General features: G+C 33.5%; 1 protein-coding gene across 1 annotated transcript in view; it reads right to left on the reverse strand.

The window, feature by feature from the left end:
* The window catches only part of LOC129941330 (synaptotagmin-5), a 317,430-nt gene that overhangs the window by 174,855 nt on the left and 114,617 nt on the right, over nucleotides 1-27,958 (reverse strand). The window contains exon 2 of the mRNA XM_056049932.1: nucleotides 13,555-13,900. Coding sequence (XP_055905907.1) covers nucleotides 13,555-13,728 — 174 coding nt within the window. The 5' untranslated portion in view covers nucleotides 13,729-13,900. The remainder of the gene's footprint in view (nucleotides 1-13,554; nucleotides 13,901-27,958) is intronic.

Below are 27,958 nucleotides of genomic sequence, written 5' to 3' on the forward strand. Positions count from 1 at the left end.
TCAAGAACCAGAAGAGATATTGACTTCAAATAAATTTTGTTATACAGATAATAAGGCAGAAAGATGCAGAAAGGGCTCTCAAGAAAATTGCGTGGGTGGTTTTTTTACTATAGCAGTTTAAAAAAAAGGTGAAAATTTTGGTTAACCCTAAATATCTTACGAACCAAAAACGCTAGAGACTTGAATTAAATTTTATATAATAGATTGTAACGTGATACCAAACAGGTATATTTTTTGAAAAAAATCAATATAACGGTTTTTTTTTTAAATCAATAAAACTGAAAAAAAAAATTTGTCACCTCCAAAATTTTACGACTGAAATATGATTTTATCTCTAAAACAATTTTGTGCAACGAAAAATAATGTTTTTGACATCTGATAAAATTTTGAGAAAAATCTAATTGACAGTTTTTTTATAAAAAATAAAAATCTAAAAAAAAAACATTACTCGAAGTTCGTAAAAATTGAATATCGATTCAAATATCTTTTCAAAAACTTGAAATTAAGGCTTCAATTTTATTTTATCTTATAAGAAATACTGTTTTCAACATTCTGAAAAATTTTGAGAAAAATCGAATTGACAGTTTTTTTTACAAAAAATAAAAACCTAAAAAAAAAATTTATAAAAGTTGGTAAAAATTGATTTTCGACTCGAATATCTTTTCAAGACTTTGAGATATTGGCTTTAATTTACTTTTATCTTTCAAAAAATCTTGTTGTCAACATACAATTTAAGTTTGAATAAAATCGTTTTGACAGTTTTTTTTACAAAAAATAAAAACCTAAACAAAAAATTTATAAAAGTTGGTAAAAATTGATTTTCGACTCAAATATCTTTTCAAAACTTTGAGATATTGGCTTTAATTTACTTTTATCTTTTGAAACATCTTGTTGTCAACATTCCGTTTAAGTTTTAAAAAAATCGTTTTGACAGTTTTTGTACAAAAAATTAAAAACCGAAAAAAAAATTAACAAAAGTTCGTAAAAAATGATTATCGACTCAAATATCTTTTAAAAACTTTGAGATAATAGGTTCTTACTAATTTTTTCTTATGAGAAATATTGTTTTGAACATTAGGACAAATTTTGAGAAAAATCGAATTGACAGTTTTCTTACAAAAAATAAAAACCTAAAAAAAAAGTATAAAAGTTGGTAAAAATTGATTTTCGACTCAAATATCTCTTCAAAAATTTTAAATATTGGCTTCAAACTAATTTTATCTTATAAAAAATATTGTTTTCAACGTTTGGTAAAATTTTTAAAAAATTCGAATTGACTGTTTTTTTACAAAAAAATAAAACTCTAAAAAAAAACAATACCTACTAAAACTTGTTAAAAATTTACTTTCGGCTCAAATAGCTTTTCAAAAATTAAAAATATTGGCTTCAAACTTATTTTATTTCAGAGAAAATATTGTTTTCAATATTCAGTAATTTTTATATAAAAATCCAACAGTCCGTTTTTTTCATAAAAAATAAAATCTACAAAAAATAGTGCGCAAATTTGGTAAAAATACATATAGACAAACTTTTAAGCAAAACAAATCGACAGACGGGATGGGAAGTTATCAGAGTGGGTCGCATCGCAGCCTCTTTTTCAATTTTCATTTCATTCCGAGTGAAAGTAAACCTAGCTGTTAGTTGACCTATTGCAAAAACCATTGTAGAAACTTCAAAATCATGTTTCAACTTTCTAAAATTCTTGATCTAAAATATAGTTTTGTTGCAATATTTTGTATATATTTTGTAAAGTTAAATTATTTTAATTCGATGTCGCCAATTAACAAAATTAAAACCATTGCGTCATTGCTACCATTCGATTGAAAATAAAATTAAAATTTGCCGACGGCCTAGAAAATCAATTCTTTTTTTAAGGCTTGAATAGAAATGACTGTATAGATACACAAATCCACAGATTTACCAACATGACCACAATATTTAGCATTGGAGTTTTTATTTTGATTAAAGTTTAACTTTAAGAAACACGAAATAAATTCTTGCCGGATTGAGCAGGTGAATGTATTTTCTAATTGCACTGCCACTTTAAGAAGTTAACTTTAAGAATCTATTTACCTTGAAAAAAAAATTTGTATTTAATTTTGAAAGTTCATATTTATCTTACTTCCAATAAAAACGTCATGTCGGTAGAAGAACGAAAAGTTAACAAAAAATGTAAAACGGAAAATCAAAATCAAGTTCGAACGCCAGCTCTTTTGTTTCAAAATCTTCAAATGATACAGATGCAACTAATCTCCCTTTTGAAATAATATAACAACAAAACACAAATGTTAACCCTTCATAACTGTCGTTTCTAAGGTTCTCAGTCTCATTGAAGAGTTAATAATCTAATTGTCAACATAATACTGCCTTGAGGATATATAAAAACCAAGAACTCTGGTACTTCATTAAAATCATGTTTTCTCCAAATCAACTATGAAAGTGAAAACGAAACAAAATATTCTAAATATTTTATATATTATCAAACTGCATACATCGTACGTAGCCCAACCCTCTTTTCACCCATTTTTAAGATCAACTCAATAAGGAATAGAGAACTTCAACCCCATATCATCATCAGCCACAATCTGTTCCTCCATAGAATCAAAATCAAAATGAATAAATAAAATTCGTTATATGTGACAAAAGGACCTTAATGTTGGAAGAAAAAAATCCCTTCTGTAACAAATTGATTTATTTATCTACTCTACCTATCTGAACTGTCGGCCGTGCCGTTTCGTCATCGTGCGTTGTGACGTTGTTATGGGAGAATACGCGCGCTTATAGTCGTATATATGGCACCAATGGTACTCTTATTATTCAATAAAGAAGTACTTTATCAATCATCATGAAATCATTCGATTGAAAGAAATTAAAAATATAATTTCAAGAGGGGTTCTTTATCTTCATACATACTCGTTTGTAGCTGCTGCACAAGCCAATGAATGTCAGAGATATTCATTTTCAAAATAAGAATAACTATGGCGGCCGCCATTACTCTCTTGGTAAAATAAAATAAACCCTCGAAGAAGAAAAACACACAACGCGTATTCGAATGCAGAAGAAGTCCTTTTGTATTCACTACGAGTACATTGTTGCTTGTGTGTTGTTTCTTGTTTTCGTTGTGGCAGATGAATAATAATAATAATTACAATTATTATCCTTTTGGATTGAATGAAAAGGATACAACTGCTTAGCCATGCGCGGAGTTTTTATTTTGTGTTCCTTCCATATTTATTTCCATTGTAAACCTCTTCATTTTTGTTTGATTTCATTTTATTAGCTTTTTGGTTTGGACATACATATTTTTTTAAGGACACGACAATAATTCGATGTGACAGGAGCATAAAGGGCTGTTAGGGAATATATGTAGTAACTATAGAAGAGTTCACTATTTGCATATGTTTTTGTGTTGTTGTTTTCAGAAGTAAATTGATATAAAAATATACATACAAGTGGAAAATAATAGAAGGATAACAAGGATCAGTTGTGTGTGTTTTTGTTTATTTTGTGGGCTATTCATTAGTTGTTTTAATTTTGTGTCTATAGATTCTTGTAGGTATAAATGATGAATTCGAACGAATGTTGTTTTGTGAGATTTGAATTGATTAAGAGATGAAACAGTTTCGTTGTCATGGTAATCCTTTGACAGAATATGTTCATCTATGAAGACAGAATTTAATTGGATTATTTTTACCCTTTTGTTAAATGTGGTTTTGGATAGTATTTGAAAAATGAGGGATGATGGCTATGAAGATGCCTTGGTTCTGAAATTAATTTAATAACTGAAAACTAGATATTACTTATTGTGCAATGTGCATATGTTTATGGTCCAGTTTTGAAAGATTTTACGTGAAGGGCACGTGAATATTTTATACATTTCTTATCCTTGAATCAACATTTTGTGTATTTTTTTTCATTTTGTTGAATTTCTCATTTATACAACCAATTTTTATTTTTGATGAAACAGTATCGGCCCAAGAGTCCAACTTAGTGGGACTTCACCATATTCTACTTATTTGCATTTTTTAACAGATTTATTATCAAAATTGATAAAAGAGATGTCATGGTAATCCTTAGACAGGATATGTTTTATGTTTATCTTAGGAAGTTGTTATTTAATTGGATTATTTTTCCCCCTTTTATTGAATGCGGTTTTAGGCATTTACAAAATGAGGACTGATAAGTACGAGAATGAGGAATATATGGTTCTGAATTTTATTAAATATTGATTTGAATCTACATTTTACTCACAACACCGTATGCATATGCTTATGAACCAGTTTAGAAGGATCTCCTTAAGACACGTGAAGAATATATACATTTCTTACGCTTGTGTCAGCATTTTATGTGTCTTTTTTCTTTCTTTTTTATTTTCATTTCAGTACTGAAATAGCTTTCTAAATGTTCCCCTTTTGAATGAAACAATACTGGTCTTAGATGTCAACCCTGTAGAACTCCAGCCAAAATCCTCCAATTTGGTTTGTTCAAATATTTATTTTATGTAACATCTTACAAATGATAAATCAAATGTTTGTTGTGGTTTAAAAGGCAATTTACACGCGCAGCCTCAATACAAACAATCCCTAAAGACCGTTCGCTACCTCACGTCGTCGAATAACAAATATAAACAGCTATAAATCGTGATTGGACCCTCCGCAGTAAGCGACCGCAAAATGACCGATACAAAGATCCTTGATTAATGGTCAATGCCATTAGTAAAAAAATAACTTTAAAAAAACACCAGGACTACCTGAGTCCTTAAAAAAACATCAAAAAATCTCTGCATTGCTACAAGTGTTGCCCACACGAACATTCTATAATTCTAAAAAAGGATCAGAGAGAAAATTTTTCTCTGTGTCGGCAAAAATCTCTTATCCTCGCATTGACCTAATAAAGGAAGGATACTTGTATAGATCAATAATATTTCATTCATCAATGGATCCTTTCTCTGTATCTATTTTGTTTTTTAAACGAACGAATAAGGACGAATAACCTTAGATGCTTGACTTGGTTCATCTTTTTCTTTTTGTTAAAGCTGCGTGCGCCGCACTATTTCATTCATATACTCAGAGAGATTCTTCTTCTTTTTGTTCGATCATTTCAATGGAATTATAGTGTGTAAATACTCGATGTACAATGAATTTCTTCTTTTGATCCTTATTTGCCAGTATTTTGGGATTTTTTCGTCCTTTTTTGTCTGTGTTTTCTTTTTTCTCCTTCTTCATCGATCAGTGTTTTGTCGCCCATTTGTCTAGGATTGAGTGTCAATTGCATTATATGATTTTGCATTGTAGGTGTCCTTAAATAACGCATTCGATCTCCAAGGTGTCAATTCGATAATAAAACACACTTAAAGGACGATAAAATTGGAATGACAAATGGCAACGTACTTGTATTATATGATGGTTGGATTGATGATATTTTCTTTGCTATACACGTTCTCTTGTGTATAATGTCAAGGATTTAATTGTTGTTAACGAGTGGATCCTTAACGATCCTTTTTATGGTTTTTAATTCTTTTTTATCTTATATTTTTTCTTGAAAATTGAATGAAATAAAAAGGACATTGCGAGTTTGGGGTGTTACGTAAATTTTATTTGGGCATTGTGCAATTTAATTTTCGTATTCTTTTTTTTTTGTGTAAGGATCTTCTTCATCAGGAGAGGTTCGAAATGCTTCTGGGTAATTGATTTTGTTTGGTGAAGTAAGAGTAGGTGTGCTTAGGTAAGGATGTTCAAGCAATTGGCCTTATTAAGGTGCATATAGTTCTATATGTTTTCTATTTTTATGAAATTGCTGCAATATTTGCGGATTTTCTAAGGAAATTTCGCTATAAGATCCGGCAGATGGACATAGAATTTTTGTTTGGTCAATGAAATGGCTAGATGCCAAATTTGGCTGAAGGTGAGCAGTGTGCCGTGCTGGTGGTCAATACATGGTGGTGGGTTCTTTAAGAGGTTTAGCTTTGTTTGATGCAATTTTTCAGTTGATTTCATTTTGGTTTTCTTTTTATCCGGAATAGAATTGATTTGGTTCTTAGAAAAGTAGAACACGTGAACAGACAGACAATGTATTTGAGAATAAATAGAACTCAGTATTTTTTGAGTTTGATATATGTTTAAGTTTTTGAAATAAATTATGTACAGGTAATTTTTTTGGTTGGAAAAATTCTGAATACTGTTGTAAATTGTTTTTTTTTAAATGATCACTTAAGCGAAATTCCATTCATATATTTGGATGAATTAACACTCTCGAAGTCTTCTAAATACCTGATCCTTAGAATAAAAGCAATATCTTCTTCCTTTCTACAACAACTTTTACATTAACTCTTTCAATCCCAAGAGTCGACCATTTTTCTCTATTAGAAAAGTTTTTGGTAGAATCCTTAACAAAATACTTATCAGTTGCGTAGAATCGAAAATAGTTAAATTATATTTTAAGCTGGTTTGCGTGAGTGTTTTTCAACGGTTGAAAAACTTTTTGCAAATGAAGAAGGGGACATAACCTCAACAAGCTTTCATCCCTAAAATGGCCTCACTTGGAATATCTAGAATGTTTTTTTAAATATTTATGAATAATTTTTGTGTCAAACTTATGCGAAAGTTCGGGAACATTAAAATTGATTTCAAACCACTAAAGGTGTTCCCTAAGGATGTATCCGTAGTCCAATCTTGTTTTCTCTGTATATTGATGACATTTTTGATACTTCCTTATGCGGATGACTTTGTTATGTTGGCGGGAAAACCATCTTCTCTTCAGATTTAAAATAATAGGTTCCAAACATACTGCAATATCAAACACATTAAGGTCAATGTAGTTCCTTATCAACCAGCTTATTGACAAAGTACACGATTTTAAATATGTGTAAATTCCGTAACTGCACCAAATATAGAGGAATCAATCTCCATGAAATTTTCTCTACAGGGAATATGTATACGTGTAAAGCCTATCGTCAAAAACGTAGTAGGTTCTTATCAGTGTGGATTTAGGCAGATCATGGAAAAAGCCCAAGAACAGTAAATCGACTCCCATCATCTTTTCATCGATTTCAAAATAGCACATCATAGCAGCAGTACCCTTGTCTGCATAGTGCATAGGACCGTCATGCCACGAATCTTGAGTTCAATCTCTGCCTGTGCCATCTGAAGTTTTTTTTCACGGGTATTGCCTTTAGAGAGGAATTGAAAAATTCTACAAGAGTAATTCTTGTCAAGAAAAGTTCTTTCTCAAGTGGCCTTTCGGGTTCGGCTTTAAATTGTAGGTCCCGCAACCTAACTAACACACAGGATAGGTTAAGAATTGTAAGTCACTAGGCCCTAGTTTTCAAAAGACTGTCGCCCACCTAATCTATATGACAGTATTTTACAGGAACGGACTGAATGTTTGTTTGCGCAGAAGGACCATTCAAAATTCGAGCTGCTTCATAAAGGTTAGCAACAACTTAACCAAACCTTTTGATGTAAAAAAAGACTTTAGACAAGTTAGTGCACTATTTCGCTAACATCGTCCTTGAAAGAATAGTGCAGCGCTCTTACGACAACACTAGAGGCACTATCTTTCAAAAGTCTGTCCAACTACTGGCATATGCTAATAACATTGACATAATCGGAAGAACTCAGCGTGATGTTAGTGGGGTTCTTGAGAGTATTGAGGCAGAGGAGGCAAAAATGGTCTTAGCGGTTAATCAGGGCAACACAAAGTACATGCTATCAACAAAGGATGTTGTATATCCTTTCAACACCAAAGTCTAGGTTAAAAACCTCACCATCGACAGACGTATCTTTGAGGTAGTTAAGGACTTTATCTACCTAGGCTCTGCTATGAACACAGATAACAACACCAACGCTGAGATGAAGCGAGCGACCAAAGTGTTTCTTTATAAGACCCCATACATTCCGGTTCTGATATACGGTGCGAAAGCTTTGACTATGACAAAAGTGGATGAAAGCACCTTGGGTCATTTCGAAAGAAAAGTTCTTCGCGTGATCTACGGCCCCTTGTGCATAGAAGGTGAGTGGTGTAGAAGATGGAACGACGAGTTGTACGGGATGTACAGGTACGTAGACTTAGCCAGAAGGATAAAAGTCAAACGACTGAGATGGCTGGGTCATTTAGAGCGCATGAAAATAAATGCTATGGTCTTCGAACCACGCTCACAGGACAACGCAGTAGAGGATTACAGCGGGTCAGGAGGCATGCAAGAGTGGAAAGTGATTTCACCCAACTCGGAGTCGGCAATGGAGCGACACAGAGGACTGTATCGCTACCTTAATTAAGAAAGTATGTTCTCATATAAGTGCCAATGGTAATTTCAATAAGCATGTTCTTTCATAAGAGCAAAGAAAATTAGATGGTTCTCAATTCTTTTTTCAAAAACAAAGTCATATTCTCAAGATGTTAGAACGATTGCTTAAACTTACATCGAAGAACTAGAGTAAATAGACCGCCCTTTCATTCAGAAGATTATTTTGGTATCCTAGCTAAACTCTAAACTACTCATTTCATGAGAGTACTATAGTTTTCATATACAAAGCTTAGGTTAACCACAGAGGCAAAAATAAAATTTTCACCACGATTTTATAATTTTTGTTCTTAATCCAATATTTTCTTTTTCAAGTGTTGCAAAAGTACAGTAAAAACAAAAATAAAATCATAATCTTATGTTGCAACCAGTGACAATCAAACTCTCCAAAATAATTTTAAAAAATGTCCTTTCCAAAACTTGAACCATCAGTTCCCTGATGGCAAATGGACATTTTTCTAATTAGCATGTACATCAACCAAAATTATTGAATCCCAAGAAAGCTTATAATACTCAATACAACAACCAAAGTTCAACTTTTTTACCAAAAATTGTGGAGTATGGCTAAAAAGCTTATTTCGTGGTGAATAAATAAAACAGCTTTCAGGAAAAAGTAACAGGATTTGAAAAAAAAATGATTAATATTTAAAGAGAGTGGTGTAAAATCTTTGTATCAAAAGGTAGAATGTTTATTAATTGCTATTTTTAGCAATTTACTAAGCTTTAAATGTGATTTAAATATTTTTAAACTGTTCTAACATTTTACGATCTCTTAATCACGGAATGGCTACTTTTACTTTTAGTAAATTTTTAAATCCATATGACGTCTGTACAAATATTCTCATAAGAACAGTGAATGGAATGTTCCAATCAACAGTTGGGAATTCCAAAATATGTATAAATAAAGCAAATACACTTGTATTTGCTTTATTTATTTTCAAGATCTGCCATTTTTTAGACATGTTTGGATGCTCGATTTTTTAAATAAAAGGCAATGTGCAATTTACTTTATTTAAGTAATCAAAACAAAAGACAAAGGTGAAATTAGCTTAGGTGATAGCACAGATAATAAGTTTATAAACTAGGTAGGTATATAAATTTATTATCTGTGGTGATAGTTGACTATCATTTTTTTGGTGGTCAGATTGACTATCATTTTCATTCCGTCTGTGTAAGATCATTGAATAATTACTTGTAATAATTAAAATAATTAACTGTAATTATTCAATGGTAAGATGATTCAACTCAATTCAATTCTATTGCACAATTTCAGATACAAATTGTCAATTCGTTATGGCTGTGTTTGAATAAAATTCTTAATTTTCTTGCTTTTCAAATGTCGTAACCTTTGTCGGTCTCAGTCGTTTGTGTAAGTGTCTGGTAGCCCTTTTCGGAATAAACATATTTGTTTGAAAATAATTACTATCACACTTTTTTGTGACAGCTTTTTAGGTGCCAATTTGACTAAAACCTTACGTAGATCAAATTTGATCATTTAGATTGTCATTCATTTACAATCACCTTAGCCGATTCCACCCCAGGTTTAACATTTTGGAGTTCATTAGTAAATTGCTTATTATTAACCATATTGTTGAAATTAACACGGGCATTTCCCACGTATATGCTGAGGTAGCATATTAGTGCATACGACTACGAGATAAAAGCACTGTGTTTTATCCAGGCCAAATAGGAATACGATCTCCATCCGCTGTTCCCATTGGTAGGAAATGCTGATGTTGCAATTTAACCTTGCATAGGCGGAGTATCGTTATACTTCAATTTATTATTAGAATTTAGTATTAGTCTGGACACAGAATTGAACGGAATAAATATAGAGAATATTAATACAGTTTTTTAATCTGTAAGTCGAACCGTTCGCGTTCGCGTTTTTTTAATATCCTCGCGAAGGATATCTTTAACTTTGACTTATTAATTTTTAATCCCTTAACAAATGGGTTGTTTAATATTAAAAATTACAATAATTTTATGTTGTTACTGTGCAAGGGGATTCTCGGGAGGATTAATTTCATATTTTCAATACTTTAAGTATCCTAGTGACAAACGTTTTTTAATCAAAGACAGGCGTTTTGATTTGAAACTCTATGTTTTCCCTGAGTACATTTAAAACATTCCAGTGGCTCTGGTAAAATAACTTAAGTTTTACATTCACCTCAGTAGTGTCAACATTTAATGACAACTTGTCAAAAAATTTAGATTTGGTTAAATTTAACATAAGTTTGTATCCTAAAAATAAAATGGAGACATTTATCCAGTTAATATTTCTAAAGTTTGAATTTCGTGACCGAGCCGATTAGTTTGGCAGTTAAGTTAACAAATTGGACTTCATCGAATTAGTTAAGGGTATTTTGAGTTCCAAATTGACCGATCATAAATTTTCTCAGTCGCCTCATTTAGGTTTTGGAAAATACAACAAATCTACAGAGCCAAATATGACTCGATCTTTTGATGGCTTATTTTAAAGCTAACATAGATTTTTTAGTATTTTCAAAATTAAATACATATATCTGACCACTACTTTTTTAATTTCTCTAAAGAATTTAAAAGTTTAATTGAATTCTATGTCAATGTTGACATTCGATTATTCTGACGTTTTAACTAATTGTTTTAAAAACTTCTTATTTCGAAATGGTTTGTTTTTATACACGTGGTTTTCAAAAAAAAATTAAACGCGTATAATTTGATGTTATGGCCAACAGTTTAACCATATTAAGCTACTTTTTTCGCGATCGGGACCATATATCAACAATGACGCTGCTTAGATATATAAACATATATATAATGCCAATGTGGAGACCACTCCACATGTTAAAATTGATTATTTCGTTGCGTTACGTGCAACGAACAATTATATATGGATACAGGAGCAACGCTTTTCAACTATTGGTCAGGAAAGATTCTATTCGTTATAAAATAGAACAACAAACTGAGAATAAATCAAGTGACAGCTGTCAAAACCATCATTTCCGAGAGAGATATTTTCAGTCTGAAACTACATTTCTAAAAACGATATCCGTTATATCTCTTTTAAGCCATCAAGTACATATAAAAGAGATACAAAAATAGGATGTCAAATGTCTTAAGCAACAGAATTTAACAATTTCAAAATTTTATCTGCCAATGGTTGGTATGACGTTTCTTGCAATATTGTCACACAAATTGTGATCACGCAATTGTAAGGCATTTAGAATAATTTTTTTACTGATAGATCTATCAATTGCCTATAGTTTCGTTTTTTACAGTCAGTAGAGAACTAGGGCCTGTAAATGCTAAGGATATGGAAGGACCACTTCTGCAAACTGTATACCGGCGACGACGAAACCGAATTCCACTGTCAGGCAGGATGATCCATTCAACATAGACGGCGAAAGCCAACAATCCCGTCCTCCGACTTAGACGAAGTAAAGTTTGCCATATCTAAGCTAAAGCCTAATAAAGCCTCTGGAACGGATGGCTTGAATGCCGAGCTCCGTAATATGTGAACATCTAAAGCCCATCGTCAACAACTTGAAAGGCCCTTATCAGTGTGGTTTTAGACCAGGAAAGTCCACAGTTGATCAAATATTCACATTACGGCAGATCCTGGAAAAAAACCCAAGAACACCAAATCGACACCCACCATCTTTTCATCTATTTCAAGGCCGCATATGACAGCATCTACAGGGACGAGCTGTATAGAGCCATGTCTAGTTTTGGCATCCCAAAATTCACGCTGCTTGGTTGGAAGAAACTTAACAGAATGTCAAAAAAGGTTTTTGACAAGTGATGCGCTGTCATGCGATTTTTTTAATATAATACTAGAAAGAATAGTGCAGAGCTCCCATCTCAATACTAGAGGTAATATCTTTCAAAAGTCTGTCCAATTACTAGCATATGGTGATGACATTGACATAATCCAACGAACAAGATGGCTGGGGCTCGTAGAGCGTAGGACAGCTCAGTGGATAAAGACCGCCAATCAGGTGGTGCGCACACGTGGAAAGTGACCTCACCTAACTTGGTGCGAGAAACTAGAGACATCTAGCTAGAGACCGAGCTAGATGAAGAAGTTTGTTAGATGAGGCCCTAGGACTGTAGCGCCACCTTAAGTAAGTAAGTAAGAGAACTAGAGCTTAGTGACTTATAACTCTTTATAATTCCTGTGTGCGAGTTATTTCAGGGATAGAGGGCACCTGGGAAAGCACTTTTTATAATATGTATAATTTTGGAGGATTTGTCACAAAAACTGTTTTGGTAGAACGGGGACAGAAACTTAACCCAAGACTTCGGCTTCATTAATTTAAGACTTTCCTAAGTTCTTTAAAAACAGTTTCCAAAAAAGTGCCTTCAAATGCCCTACGCTATCAAATTTGTTTGAATTTATAATTTTCTAAATAAGAGTGGGAATCGGGCTCCTGTATAAGCGAAATCAAAGAAAACCAGATGCAATGATTAAACACATTTTCCCCTACAGGCTTTAAGCCATGGAATGACTGTCAAAACTAAATTAACATTCTGTTATCCCAAATCCCAATTTACCACCCCAATTAAAATACCTACTCAATTTCACGCAAAGACCCAATTAAGAATGAGTAGCATAAATATCTTCCCCCGAAATAATCGTGAGAAAAACTGCTTCGTAATTACTATAATTATCTCTAACACGAGTTCCTTCTATACATACGCCTTCATATATGAAGATCCATTTATTTCCTGATGATGATGATGATGAAAAAAAAGTCTTTAATCTCAAAAATGTATTCAAATTCACTTCAACGTGTTTAAAATCTAACCAGAAGATAAGATGAAATAAAAAGATAAAAATCATCATGACAAATAAATTCAAATTTAAATTATAAAAATGTACATATTTTATGTAAGCTCCTTATATATTTCAAAATTCCACAAAAACCCATCACCTGACTTATATTTTTATCTGGTGTTTATTTTACCCAAATCTAATTCGCGTAGGCAAAACATCAATAAATATAAAATACACCAAAACCGTCCTATTTTTAGCACTGATAAGATGGAGACAAAAATCTTCCTGACTGCTTCTTACAAACGGAACGGATTAATGAGATTCCCAGAAGCAGAAGCAGACTCGAGCTAGAATAAAATATTATATCCTAGAGGAAGGAGAGTGCTCATTCTTTGGAACGACGAATGAATTTGTCAAAATTTCATAAAATTGTCGTAGTACCGCTTCCCTCATCCCTTACCTTGTTATATCCTGCCAAACAAACAGTACTTACCTTCAGCTTGACTTTTCGCATAATTTTCGTTTCCTCCCAGCGATCCAGCTCATCCCACTCCTTGCCACGTTTTCGCAGCAAATAATAACGATACATGACAATGGTTACGGCCACCAACAAAGCCAATCCCGTGCCGGTTGCAGCACCCAACACCGCCGAACTAACCATGACCATGGATACTGGCACTCAGGACGACAACGATAACGACAGGACAGGGTCTTATGATGAAATTCTCAAGGAGTAACTTTCTGTGTTAAAAAACGTGCTTCCACTGCTCCTACTCGTGCTCCTGTTTTTGGTATAATAGAGCGTGAGTGCTGTGTATCCTGGTGTCGCCAAAGGATATCTGAAAGGATTGTGAAAAATAAATTCTGATGATAAATGAATGGAACAGTATTTTAGTGTTGTAGGTTGAACATTTTGATAAGAAAAGGACGAAAAGCAAGCAATAATTCCCTATCGCGACAATTATGTCAAAATGAAAAGATACTGCAATTATCCTTAAACCGTGTCCTGTGCATTATTTGTTCAGCCATCAGCAAAAATTCTGCTGCGTTCTTTTCTTTGTGATGCCACCGATGCTTCAGAGTCTTTTAAGGAGCTTCAAAGAGCGAGTGGGAATTCGACATCTACAAATTCTTTTTCTTTTGTTTATTTTTGTTTTTTTCTTAAGGATATTTACATTTTTATTGTGTGAGAGTTTCACTGGAATTTGAATCCTTATTCCGTTTGAATTCCAAATCTATTTTACGACTGCTTTTTTCGAAATGTAAAGAAAGGATAACGAAGAGTTGTTTTTTTTCTTATGTTTGTTATTTAGGATAAGAGTCTCAGAGGACGTTTTATTTTTATTTTGTGAATTTTGAATGATTTTGTCAGGACGCAAATTGTTGGCCATTTAAAGCGAGATACTCTCTGCAAATTCTTTTACACAACACAAAAGACATTTTGGCATCTGTAATAAAAGACATTACGGTTAAGAACAAACTTGTAGCAGAAGAAAAAGCAGATATCAAGTGCGAATGAAAAAGAGTCCTTGAAGTGAATAATGCCTCAAATCAAATAAGAGACGGTAATCCTTTGGGAAACAACATTTCTTCGTCATCTTCTTCTTCTTTACCCAGAAATATACAAAAATAACGTGTGTTCCTTGAGAGCAAAAGAAGAAAAGTGTACAATTTATAGTGTTCAAGGACACGAAGGACCACCAGAGGGATTGCCATATCATCGTCATTATCATCACCATCGTTTAGTAACAACACTAAAACGACCAGAAAGGTGGAAGTTTTTCAAGTGCCAGTTGTGTGTTTTGCAAGGATTATGACAACGCTCCCCGATTAGTTGTATATTTCCTTCCCTTTGGTACATGAGAGGAGGACGAAAAAATCCTGAACCATGAAGACACGTGTGGGAGTAAACTACAACAAGTATCTATGTAGGGTAGGAAAAAAAGCATGATGTGGAGAAATTCATTATCTCCTTTTAATTTACAATATCTCTGTGAGGAAAACTTAATTAAGGACGACGATCATCACGTCGATGGAACAGAATATTGTCCTTGCAATGCGGGTTACCTATGTATGTGTACAATATAGAGGAGTTATATTTATATATCGCAGCAGGGAGCCAGAGCTAGAGCCTGATGAAGTAAAAATAAGCTGAAGGTAATTAAAGAATATTATCCTTTTTTTAGTCTTTTTTTCAACTGCTTTATGGATAGGATGGTAAAGTTTTTAATTTAAGGAAGCATAAAATAGCTTAAATATTTAGCTGGCAGAGTCTGTCAAGTGAAATCTTTCCATCTATAGAATTGAACTTAATTTTTAATAAATTAACACCAAAATAACCGCCATCAGACAGAAATTATAAACGTTGGAAGGACGAGAAGCTTATTTAATTTAGAGGGTGTTTATTTTTATTTTGTTGGTAAGTGGTTCAAACTCACGAATGAGTAATTTTCCTCACGCAAATAAGGTGTTAAATGGATTTATGTATGTTTGCTTGTAAACGATTTTGTTTTTTTGTTTATCCTTTTTGTCAAATGGAAGTCCTTAATATACATAAAAAAAATTGAATAGCGATGAAAAATGAAAAACATTTAGAAAGCTGAGACAGAGTAAAATTTATCATCATAATATGGTTCCATGTTCGACTTGATGTGGGGAGGTCCTTACTGAAATTTGAGGGGGTTTGCTTGATTATCTCGTCAATTTCCAAAACATTTAATTTTAAAATTTGGATTGTTTATTATGTAAATGTCATTTTAAAAAATTGTAAATGTCATTTGCGTGCGAAATTGAATTGTTTGAGTGATGTGGTGTGAAAAAAGGAAGATTGAGGTAAAGCTATGTACACCTTTACATAAATTACGTTCATATGTTATCTCATCTTAAGGCTACATAATACTTTAAGGTACACAAGTTTATGAAGATAGGTGTTAAATGAAGGTGCATGTATTTGAGACAACCGACACCATAATTTGCTTAAATAAATTTCGTCAAGTTTTATCTCAAACACGCATTTACAAAGTGTTAAGTGGTTACTTGAGTAAAATTAAGTTTATTTTTTAAAGTTGCATAAATCTTATAACTTTTTGAGAAAGTTTATAATTTGTTCTATTTCATTGCTGTTCTAATTCCCTTAGGGCTAAGGTTTCAATGCTGTATGCCAAAGTTATGTAAAACAAAATTCTGTATTTCCAAACTCAAAAAGGAAAACCGTTTTGATAAATATAAATATTAACATATTTCTACTAATTAAATGTATAAGTACAAAATTTTCAGATACAATATTTTTGTGACTACTCATTTTGAACATTTTGTTAAGGATTATCTAAATGAAGACAATTTTATAATAAAAATAGCGAACCCCAATATGCTTCGTTCTTGTGTTAAACTCGGAATTCTTTTCTACCTTTACAGCACTTGCACTATTGACATTTAATTTTGGTGTCAGTTCTTTTAATTATATTTCTTGCAAAAGTCTTTTAAGTCACATAGCTTCCTTGATACCTTCAATTGCAGTCATAATTTCCGCTTCCAATGTTGAAGAATCCACAGTTAGTTAAAGCTAACTCCTCCATGATACAGCACCACCAGCAAACATTGAAATTACTCCAAAAGTTGAACGACTTGTCTTAAGATTTCCTTTGGTATCTTAAAGATGAGTCGGTAGCACCAAGCCGATAACAAAAATTAGTTTTACGCTATTTCAATTATCTTTGGTAGGATTTGTCATCTTCCTAGCTGCAGAACTTACTGCAAAAGCGATGTCTGGTCAAGAAGCCGTTTCCAGTTACATTAAGCACCCAAGAGCTGCACGATATAGAACTTGTCCTCTTATATCTTCAAATTTTGAATTGAATAACAATTTTCCATTCTAAAACGATCGAAAGGTAGTTTTGTATATGCTTTTTTCTAACCACCATTTTTAAATAGTATTTTCATGCCAAGAAAACTATCAAGATTTCTGAGAGCAATTTTTAATTCATTTTTGAGTGCAAACTTACAATTTTGAGAAGAATTAGTCCATCGTTAGTTATTATTGCGATAAAATAGATATGAATGAGCTGTTTATGCCAACATCGTGGAGCTTATTAAGAAGGACCATTCAGACTTTCTTTCAATCGGCATACTCGACCAGTTCAATCTTCAAATCCCTCAGGGTGCTCTAAACATACTTCCTCCTAAAGAGTGAAATATAAAAATGCTGTTTTGAAGTAAAATTGTTGAATTTTCAGTCTTCTGGTCGAAAATTTTGCTAACAGCAAGCGAACTGTGTTTGAACTGTGTTTTATTGATTACGAAGAAACATTTAGTCCTGTAAAATATTTCTTCGTAATCGATACCTTATTGTTTAACACACCCTTCTACAATAAGTAGTGCTTTATATCGCCTATTCTCATGGTTCCTTGCATTCTTCACTCGAAAGACCCATCGATTTTGAACTACTTTGACGTTTTTAGGTCGTTTAACAAGTTCCCATGTTTGATGTTCTTTTAGGGAAGATATCTCATCATCCATTGCTGAAAGCCACTGCGCGCTATCTGCTGACTTCAAGGCATTTGAGTATGACCTCGGTTTTTGACTTCAATCACCTGCAAACATGAGATACTTCCCACCTGTTATCCAACTTGGTTTTTTTTTTTTTTCTTCTGTTAATATCCCATTCCATTGAATCTTCAGCATCGAAAAATGAAGCATTTTCTTCATTCTAAAAACTTGACCTTGATTGATTTATTTCTTCAGAACCGATAGTTCCTTCGGGATATTTTTCACCACCTTCGTTCAGTCAAACTCAACACTTGTTCCTAGATTTTCTTTAGTATTTGCTTCACCGTTTGCATTCTGAAACACAAACTCAACGCTATTTCAAGTACTTTGTTCAGCACCAAAAATGTCTTTATTGTGTTTGATCTCTTCCCGGAATGTATCTTCGGTTTTCGCAATGCAAACTACTTCTAGCTAAAAATTACGACATGGATGCAGACAATTTTTTTCATTTTGGAATCCACACGCGATATCCATCTTTTTCGTTTCCAACCTTCAATACATAACCTTTTCATCAAAATTTCTTAGGTATGTGGACATAACATCCAGTGACAATGGTGTGTAAATGACTTAAATTTCCCAGTTCTGTTCATACCATAATTCTTATGAAACCTTGTTTTCGATTGTTGCCGGTTCTGTGGGGTTGAAAACATATGCTGCTGTATTTCATGCCCAGCTCACAGACATTTTTGGCAACATACTGGCGACTCTCATACTTCTAGCTGCTACTAAAATTGTTCGGTTTTCATGTTTTCGGGCACCATTTTGTTGTGGTGTGTAAGGGGGTTCAATATATTGCATAACTTCCAAGTTTGAACTCAATCGACCCAATGGTTTAGACTGTAGGAGCGTGGACAGACAGACAGGACAGAGCGGACGGAATCGCGGTACCCACTTTTTGCGACTTCTCTACCATCGTATTGTCAAGTTTGATTAAAATCTCGAGTTAGAAATTTTTAACCGTGTGCAAAACTTGCCATATAGTTCATATTTGTTGCAAGTTAAAATGAGGAAACAAAAACGGAGCCCTGGGGCACACCAGCATGAATTTTATGGGTTTCAGACTTGAATCTGTCCAAACGAACTTATATTGAACGGTTCGAATAAAAATATGTTATTGAGTTCATTGGGGTTAACGTTGTTGAGACTGGAGCTTTTTTGTTTACAAATTCCAATGCTTTTTAAGTTTTTCCAGAGTTTGTGTGTACCTTTAGAAGGATCTAGTTTTTCTTCGCGTATTTCAAATGTTGTCTTGCTACGCAAAGATCGATAGGTTTTGTTGAAAACGTCTAAGTGGAATCGTTTCCATTGCTTATAAGATTGGTCGCCTTTCATAATTGAACGTTTAACGTCACAAGTACCCCAAACAACAGTACAAATAAATGATATTAATTCTAAAAATATCTTACATCCAAATATAATGGAAAATCCTTCTAAGCTTTGAAAAACCTCAACAGGATATAACGTATATAATTTCTGATATTTTTTAATTTGTTTCCAACAATACCAAGAATTTAATTTGTATGGACCTTAACTGCAACAGTTCTGTGTATTTCGAATAAATATTAAAATCAAATTGTTACAAAAATCCAATTATACTTTGAGTCTTTATATGAACCAAATAATCATAATTATCTTTACCACCTACACTCCCCTTACTTTATTTGCTACGTGTGATATTTGAAAACCTATTTTTAAATATAAAAAGTTCAATTTCATCCAAATGTTGGATTACGGTGATTATCCTCTTATTACCATAATCATATATAAGCACTTTATATATCAAATCAGTAACTTTATAGTATCCTCTCGGCCTCTCTTCTAATGGTGCTATTTGTAACACATGGTAATTCCAAATTTAAAATTCAGCAGGTCGAAAAAGGTAATCAAATCAATACTCACACACACACAACATGGTATTGAAATGTTTCAAACAAGTAAAATTACCTTCATAAATAACACAAACATATTATTATTATTATGATAATACCGCCTCCAGACAATGTCCTCATAACTGTCATTGCCACAATATTATCATCAAAATCTTAACTTGAACTTTTCTAAATGGCTACATGTGTATCCTCGAGATGAACTTAACAGCTTAAACGATAAAAAGAACATAATAGCACGAAGAAAAAAAGATAAATTCTATTCGTCCCTAAAGGAATTCCAAATCCCCCCAAATGAAATCCAACACGTTTCTAATGTTTCAAAAGTCCTCAAACTACAAAGAAGATAGCTTAGAGAGCAGAGGGAAACAAAAATCAATTTTCCCACTTGAATACGAGGATATCGGGTGTTTGTAAGTGACCTTCACTCCATATACAAGTAGACTTCCCTTAGGGTAGGATATCGTTGATTAGACCCATCTAAAAGTTACACTCTCTGATCAAATTATCTCTAGGTATAGGGATAAAGCTTTTTCCACAGACAGACAGACAGACAAACCAAATAGACGGATACATAATACACCACCATCATAGAGGGCGTTGAAAAAAAGCAATCGATACATCAAATCAACCATAAGACACAAGGGCGTTAACTAAGGGCATATGGCAGGAGTAATATAAAGGACACATCCATCAAGTTTGCTTAGATTGAGCTATAAGAGTATGACAGCAGCGCGAAAGCAGTACACCGGAACACGGTTGTAACGTTGTAAGTTTTAGGTAAGGTACACAATTTGGATGCAGGAATATTAGATTATCACAAATTGTCAACATGACTTTCAACTACAAAAAGTAATTCTATAGTGTCTCTCGTCCTTTCCGTCCTTTCCATTCTGACGCTGACTATAACACCTGTTGAGTAGGTTGGAGTGGGTGGAACTATTGATTTGTTTGTGTGTTTGAAACGAGATGAAATTATCCTTAGCAAAAGGAAAAGGGACTATTACTTCAGTTTTTGTAAGTTGAACACAAAAAGAAAGGGTAAGTGCTTTTTTTAAGGGCAAACTTAGTTTGAATTTGAACTGAATTAAGGGGTCAATAGTAATAGGACTTTTATTGACCTAGTGTAAAGCACGCGAACGTGATCCTGGAAAACAAAAAGAGGTTGAGATGCGAACATCACTGATAACTTCCCATCGGTGAATTTTAAATACATTCAATGTTGTTGTATAAAGAAGTTTAAAAAATATGCATCAATAATAGAAATTTGAACTTTTTATCGAAATATTCGAATAATACTTTCATCATCTTTGCCACAACCGGGATGAACTCCTGACCTTGATTATCATGTTTTTCCAACTTTAAAATTTGGTAGTCCTTTCAGCGGATGCATGGTTTTTCCCGTTGTCTTCTGTCATAAATCGTACCGCAAAGGACTTTCCGGAATCGGATTTTTTTTTTAAATGTGGTCAACTATTCTTTTTAAGACTTTCATCTAGAATAAGAATAAGAGGTTAAGGTGCCTTTGACTGTACAACCAATTCTCGAACCAATAATATTATACAGAAGCAGCTTGGAATTTATGGTGAGATTTTTGGATTTAATGAGCCTAGAAAGGCTACATAAGGTTATATTGACTTTAAGCAGACTCCGGTGTATTTCTTCTTCTCTGTTATTATCGGCCACTACTATCGACCCAAGGTAAGTGAATGATTGGGCCATTTTAATTTCGTGATCACCTATACCTTTATTACTGTTGCATTTCCAATGTTTCCTGCTGACGAAGATAACATGTATTCATATTATGTGAAGATCCAGGTTTTGATTTCTCCTACTCCAGGTTGAAGTTTAAGCATGATTTTCAACCTTGGTCATGGTCACTCTAAATAGTCTTATCAGTTTATTTGGGATGGCGACTTCTCTCACGCCTTTATATAGTTTTATAATGGCTTTGCTGTCATAGGCGTCTTTCAAATTTTGTTTTTTTTTTTTTATCTGTTGTGTCTGACAGATGTCGTTCAGCGAAGAAAGAAGACTTTCTCCTTGTGTCAGCCATGATACCCTCTTCTGCCGCTGCCATTTGTTACCTTTGCTTTTTCGCCGTACCATTCTGCCACTTGAATTCTGGACTTCATCGTTACCACATGTGCTCATCTCATCAACCAATCTTTTTCATTAACTTTTTCATAAGTTTTCTTGTAGATTATTATTTTATATTTTATTTTTTGAAGTTTAAACAATAAACATTGATTTCAGTGATTTCTCCCTTTTTATGTTTAGGAAGATTAATATCTTTGCGCCAGTCATCTACAACTTCTTCTTGCCCACAAACGTGCACTAACACTTCATAAATTACTTGGTGCAATGATTAACCTGCATATTCGATCAGATTGGCTTGGATACTATCAGCACCGAAGGTTTTCTTGTCTTTCAGCTCATGTGCACCTTTTTTGACTTCTTCAATGATTAGTGGATGAAGTCGTCATTTCTTCGGTGAGCTGACCGTTGAGTAATTCAGTAAAGTGCACTTCCTATCGCTCCAGAATGCCTTTAGGACCGATGATCAGATTTCCTTCTCCGTTCTACAAGTATGTGCAGCACGCTGTGCACTACGTTATGTTTCAAACGGATTGGTAGACTTTCCTTGGCTATTGTGGAATTTTCTCTCAAGTTCTTTTCATTTCACAGACCATTTTCTTTTTCCAGGCTGTCTTCTTTCGTCTGTGAAGTTTTTTCTCTATTTCCCGAGCCTCTTATAATGCGTGGTAGCATTTCACATTCGCGTTGTATGGCTAAAGAACGAAGCTCTAAATTTGACAGTGCGACCGAACACATACTGAAATTGTCCTGACATTCATGGGTTATAGCAAGGGGCTTGTATCTCGCTTTAACGATAAAAACAGCAGGGTTTTCGAAGCATTAAATTCCACGCGGCTGTTTTGTACAATTTTGTTAAGGTCGTCGGACTATAATGAGCTTATTATAATGGGTAATTTTTTAGATATTATTTTTTTGGCAACACTGGTTTAAACAGCTGACTCACGTTTCATGTTTTGTTTCACTGTCAAACATCTTTAGTTTGGTCTATAATTAAATGATGAATCGTCTTAAAAACGAACAATGCTTGCAAATTATTGAATTTTATTATCAAAATGCGTGCTCTGTTAAGAAAGTTCATAGTTCTATTTTATGGCCAGTTTAATCGACCTACTAAAGTGGCTATTCGGGCCAGTGTGACTAAATTTCGCACCAAATTTACATTGTTGAACATTAAACCAACAACACGCTTACGTAGAGTGCGAACTGTAGAAAACATCGCAGCTGTATCGGCCAGTGTCAATGATGACCATCAATTATCGATTCGTCGACGTTCGCAGCAATGGGGCCTTTTGTACTTAACAAAGTTGAAAATTTTGCTGAAGGATTTAGCTGTGATGCCTTTTAGCTAGTGCAAGAATTGAAGCCGAACGACCTACTGTAACTTACAATTTTTGGTGGATGGGCTCTTGGAGAGTTATCAAAGATCCACTTTTTTACCGAAAAATTGTGTTCAGCAACGAAGCTCATTTTTCTCTCAATGGTAACGTCAATAAGCAGAATATTGTCGATTTTGTGAATATCAGCCAGAAGCATTGCAAGAGCTTTCAATGCATCCAGAAAAAGTCAAAGTTTGGAAATGTTGGAAAGAGTATGCCAAAATTGGACTAAGCGGACACATCATTTGAGGCGCAGTCAAGGTCAACATTTGCATGAAATAATCTTCAAACATTAAATTATATGCTAAGAATTGGAACTGTGGAAACGGAGACAATCTCGAAGAAACAGATCGTGACATTTAACTTTCGTTAGCTTACGAATAATGTTATAATGTTTGATGTGTTTAGTTAAGTGTTGGTAATATTATTTTTTGTTTTATTTTGCCATAAAAAGTTGTTTTAAATTTAAGATTGAAAACACCATTTTATACAAATTAAAGTAAACCGAAATTAAAAGTTTTTGTAAACCTTTTACAAAATTTGCGAATTTTTAACGACGAAAACTTTTATTGGCCCACTCAAAAAATACAAAGTGAGCTATCGAGACATTGAATGAAGAAAGTTTTCGAAGTTAAATAGCCAGTACAAAGTTATCAAGTTCTTAAAATAATCCTTTTTATAACTTGTCTAACCATTAACTATAAGCACAAAAGAAAATAAGAACAAGTTCTTAAACCCTGTCATTTACCGAATTTGTATATGCAAATCATTTTATCTGTCTTACAACCATTTCCATTTCCATCATCATCATCAACAGACAACATACACGTTTCAGAGATCCGCCTAAATAGTATAACATTTTGTAAAACCTAAAATTTTGTAAATTTCTACAACAGAACAGAAACCATCAGGAGATGAACAGTCAATCCCAAAGCGTCAGTTATAATTTAAGTTTGTTGAACATTCAACATTCTTCATAACACCCACACAATCACAGTACGACCAAAAACTCCATACGAACAAAACTTTACGTATTTCAATCACTAGTGCTCGCTCGTGTTCATCCTTTTGGTCCTTTGCTTTGACGCTTCTTGTAACTATAGCAACATTGTGTCTGACACAATCTCCATTCAACCCGAATTCTCTGTCCAAGTGATGGGCATACGACGAACGTGGTGATGGTAACTAAAATTAAAATGTCAATGGATGTTTTTAACCGCACAAACAATGACTTGAAAACATTTTCGTTATTTCGAGTAACTTTGTTTTTGTTTGAGTTAACCTTTAAATGTGCCATTTCCATTTGAAAGTTGGAAAGTTTGAAAATGTTCTTGAAAATATTCATCACGTTCAATGTGGTCGCATATAGAATTTATATGAGGTCCTTTGATAGGATTTCATTCAAAAAATTATTCAAAAGAAGATATGTTTAATTTTTTAAGTGAAAACACACACTTTCTAATTTTAATTGACTTAAAGTTTGTAGACATTTCCATCATGTCATTGAAACAAAAGCCATTTAGGGAGGAAAACAAAGATATCTGAATTAGTCTTCTGTAATGGAGAAGAAGAAGTAGACTTACATTTAAATTTGATTATTTTTAACCTCCCATTTAACCTTACCAACTTTTTTATATGATTCAACAAATTAAACAATTATTTTTCATCGTGAATACTTTAGAACAACAAATAATATATTCTTCCATTATGACGTTTTTGGCAAGTAGTGTAGCCCTAAAATATCAAATTGACATTTTTTCTTACTGGACATAGTTGATGTCCGGTATGGTCACACAAAAATTTTGAATAAACGTTGGCTTTCTGACTTTTTATCACAACGTCAATTAGTTGACTCTCGCTTTGAAACGAATTTTGAAGAAAACGAAAATGCGTGTTTTCATGAATCCCTGCTTTATTGATTAGTAACTGCCTTTCGAATTATTCAATACAAGTAGTATAGGATGGATACAAGTTTGAAAGACACACAATAAATACTGGTGTGCCCAAGAGCTCTGTTCTATCTCCTACACTCATTCTCATTTTTGTTAATTTTTTCCTGTCAACAACTTCTTATCCAAAACATTGTTTTATTGACGATAGTACTTATAACTTTTCATATTCTTTTTAAAAATGGCATCCCTCTTCAGTCCATATAATTGATATAATATAATGTTTGAAGATTATTTCATGCTAATGTTGGCCTTGACTGCGGCTGAAATGGTCCATTCGCTTAGTCCAATTTTGGCACTCTTTTTCCAACGGCCGGTATCTCACGAATAAATGTGTCAATGTTGTCTTCCAATGCGTCAATTGAAGTGGGCTTGTCTGTATTGATAGGTTCCGAACGTGAAATAAAATGTTCACCGAACTCGCCTCTAAATAAGTCCATTGTTGCGTCTGCTGTGTGGCATGTGGCACCGTCTTGTTAAAACCACATGTCATACAAGTCTACCTCTTGCATTTTGGGCAAAAAAACAGTTTGATATCATCTAACCGTAGAGCTCACCATTCACAGTTACATTACGATAAACCCTACCCAACTCTGACTTTTTCTGGAAGCATTGGTAGCTGTTTTAATGCTTCTGGATGATATTCACTCCAAAATAGGCAATTATGATTATTTACGTACCCATTGCTACAAAAATACATAATCTTTGTCGCTGAACACAATTTTTCGGTAAAAAAGTGGATCTTCGCCCAACTTTCCAAGAGCCCATTTACCAAAAATTTTACTTTGCAGTAAAGGTCGTTCGGCTTTAATTCTTGCACTAGCAGTGTTTTGGGATCACAGCTAAATCCTTCAGCAAAATTTTCCAAGTTGTTGAGTAACAGAGGCCCCATCGCTGCGAATGGCGGCGACGAATCGAGAATTGATGGTCAGTTGTCATCATCAACACTTGCCGATACAGCTGCGATATTTTCCATAGTTCGTACTCTACTTAAGCGTGTTTGTGGTTTAATGTCCAACAATTTAAATTTGGTGCGAAATTTAGACACAATAGCCCGAATAGCCGCTTCAGTGGGTCAATTAAACTCACCATAAAATGAAAAAAGCGCGCGATGAACTTTCAAATTCAATAGTTTGTTAGTGTTGTTCGTTTGTAAAACGATTCGTGGTTAAATTATAGACCAAGCTGAAGATGTTTGACAGTGAAACAAAACACGAAAAATGCGTCAGCTGTTCAAACCAGTGTTGCCAAAAAGACAATAGCTTAAAATTCAACCTTTACTAGTTATAGCAAGTTCATATTACTCACTTTAAGATCTGACATATATTTTTACAACTAGATCTTTGATTTTCTTTTTGAAAATCTCATCAAGATCTTTAAGGAATTCCAAAGCTTGACATTCTTGAACTGCATGGCCAACAAGACATTAACAGAAAAAGCGAATCACAGTTTCCCTTTTTTGTTAGTCTCCGCAGCTCTGCTATCGGCCAGGTTACAGTATAACTTTTTCAGTGACCCTGACTATATCATGCTTGGGTACGCATAAAAGTTCGATAGAACATTTTTTTTTATAAGCAGTTCGTTAAAGCGTTCCACCTAAGCTACGGTTCGATTCTGTCATAGCTCCAAGAGTAATATTACCCTTTCCGCAAGTTCCAGGGCATTTCCATCAATGTCACTGACCTGGAACCGAAATAAGAGTGACACGGAGGTTGATGTTTAGGCTAGATATTTCATCCCCAAATTGTTGGACCAGTATAGACGATGTTATGGCCGAATTTATAACCTTTACTGCCGCCACGGCTTTGCATATAGCCGTGTTTCTATTTTGGGTTTGAGTTTTATGTGAGTATGTTGCATGCTTTTTTGATTGTTAGTTAGTTAATTCAACTTAGAATACACTAGCAAAGTCAATTAACCGAAGAGGCTTACAGACGTTTAAGGACTCGGAGAAGATTTTTTTTTAAATTTATTTATCTGTTTAATCTACGAGCTACAGGCTCAACAGATGCAAAAAAGAATAAATACATAGGTATATACAAAGAAATAAATAATTTACAATTCATGATTAATTTCTTAAAAAAGATAATACAAATCAATTTTGGATTTGTTTCTACGCCATTCTATGTCAATATGACTAATTACTTCGTCGAACTCCCTAACTAACCTTAAAACTGGTTCATTCATTCCAAAATTTGTCCTATGCTTAGGTTGGTCTTATCGGGGCATAAATACAAATTAACGTATCTCGAACAAACATTATATCATGAATAGTTCTTCTAGATTTGAGTGTTTTCAGACCCATAAGATTAAGTCGAGCTTCAGAATCTTTACAAAAATTCCAGCGCATTTTACAAAACACATATTTTGTGAAACGATTCTGAACTTTCTCAATTGTATCCGAAAATGGTTGTTGGAAATTATTCCGTATGACATCAGCATACTCAAGTAAGAATCTAATTAGTGAGATATACATATAAAGATGTAAGCATATTTGGATCCGCAAAGTCAGTTGAGTTTCTTTTATTGAAACCAATCATGGCTTTAGCGACAATAGCATCAACGTGCAGAACAAACGTAAACTTGGAATCAAAGGAGACACCCAAATCGTTTACTTTAGCAGTTCTCTGAAGAGTGATACGATCGAGAGAATACGCAAACTCATAAGTTGAAAGTTTTCTAGACACAGAGATAGCGAAGAATTTCTTGACATTAAGTTTAAGACAGTTAACCAAACAGTAGTCTGACAATTGATCGAGGTCTATTTGGAGATCAAAGAAATCATAAATGGAATTCACTTTTAAAAATAATTTAAGATCATCAGCATCATATATGAGACATTAGCTGAACTTTATGTTTTTGCAAATATCATCGATAAAGATTATAAATAAAAGTGGACCAAGATGACTGCCCTTAGGAACTCCTGAGGTACATTTAATAGATCTCGATGTTTGATTGTCAAGTTTTACTTTTTGTACCCTATCCATTGAAGCAGATTAGAGTGAATCTCAAAATTATGAAGCTTATGAAGCAGTATGTTG

The sequence above is a fragment of the Eupeodes corollae genome, chromosome 1 (genome assembly GCF_945859685.1).
Source record: "Eupeodes corollae chromosome 1, idEupCoro1.1, whole genome shotgun sequence".
NCBI classification, from domain to species: domain Eukaryota; kingdom Metazoa; phylum Arthropoda; class Insecta; order Diptera; family Syrphidae; genus Eupeodes; species Eupeodes corollae.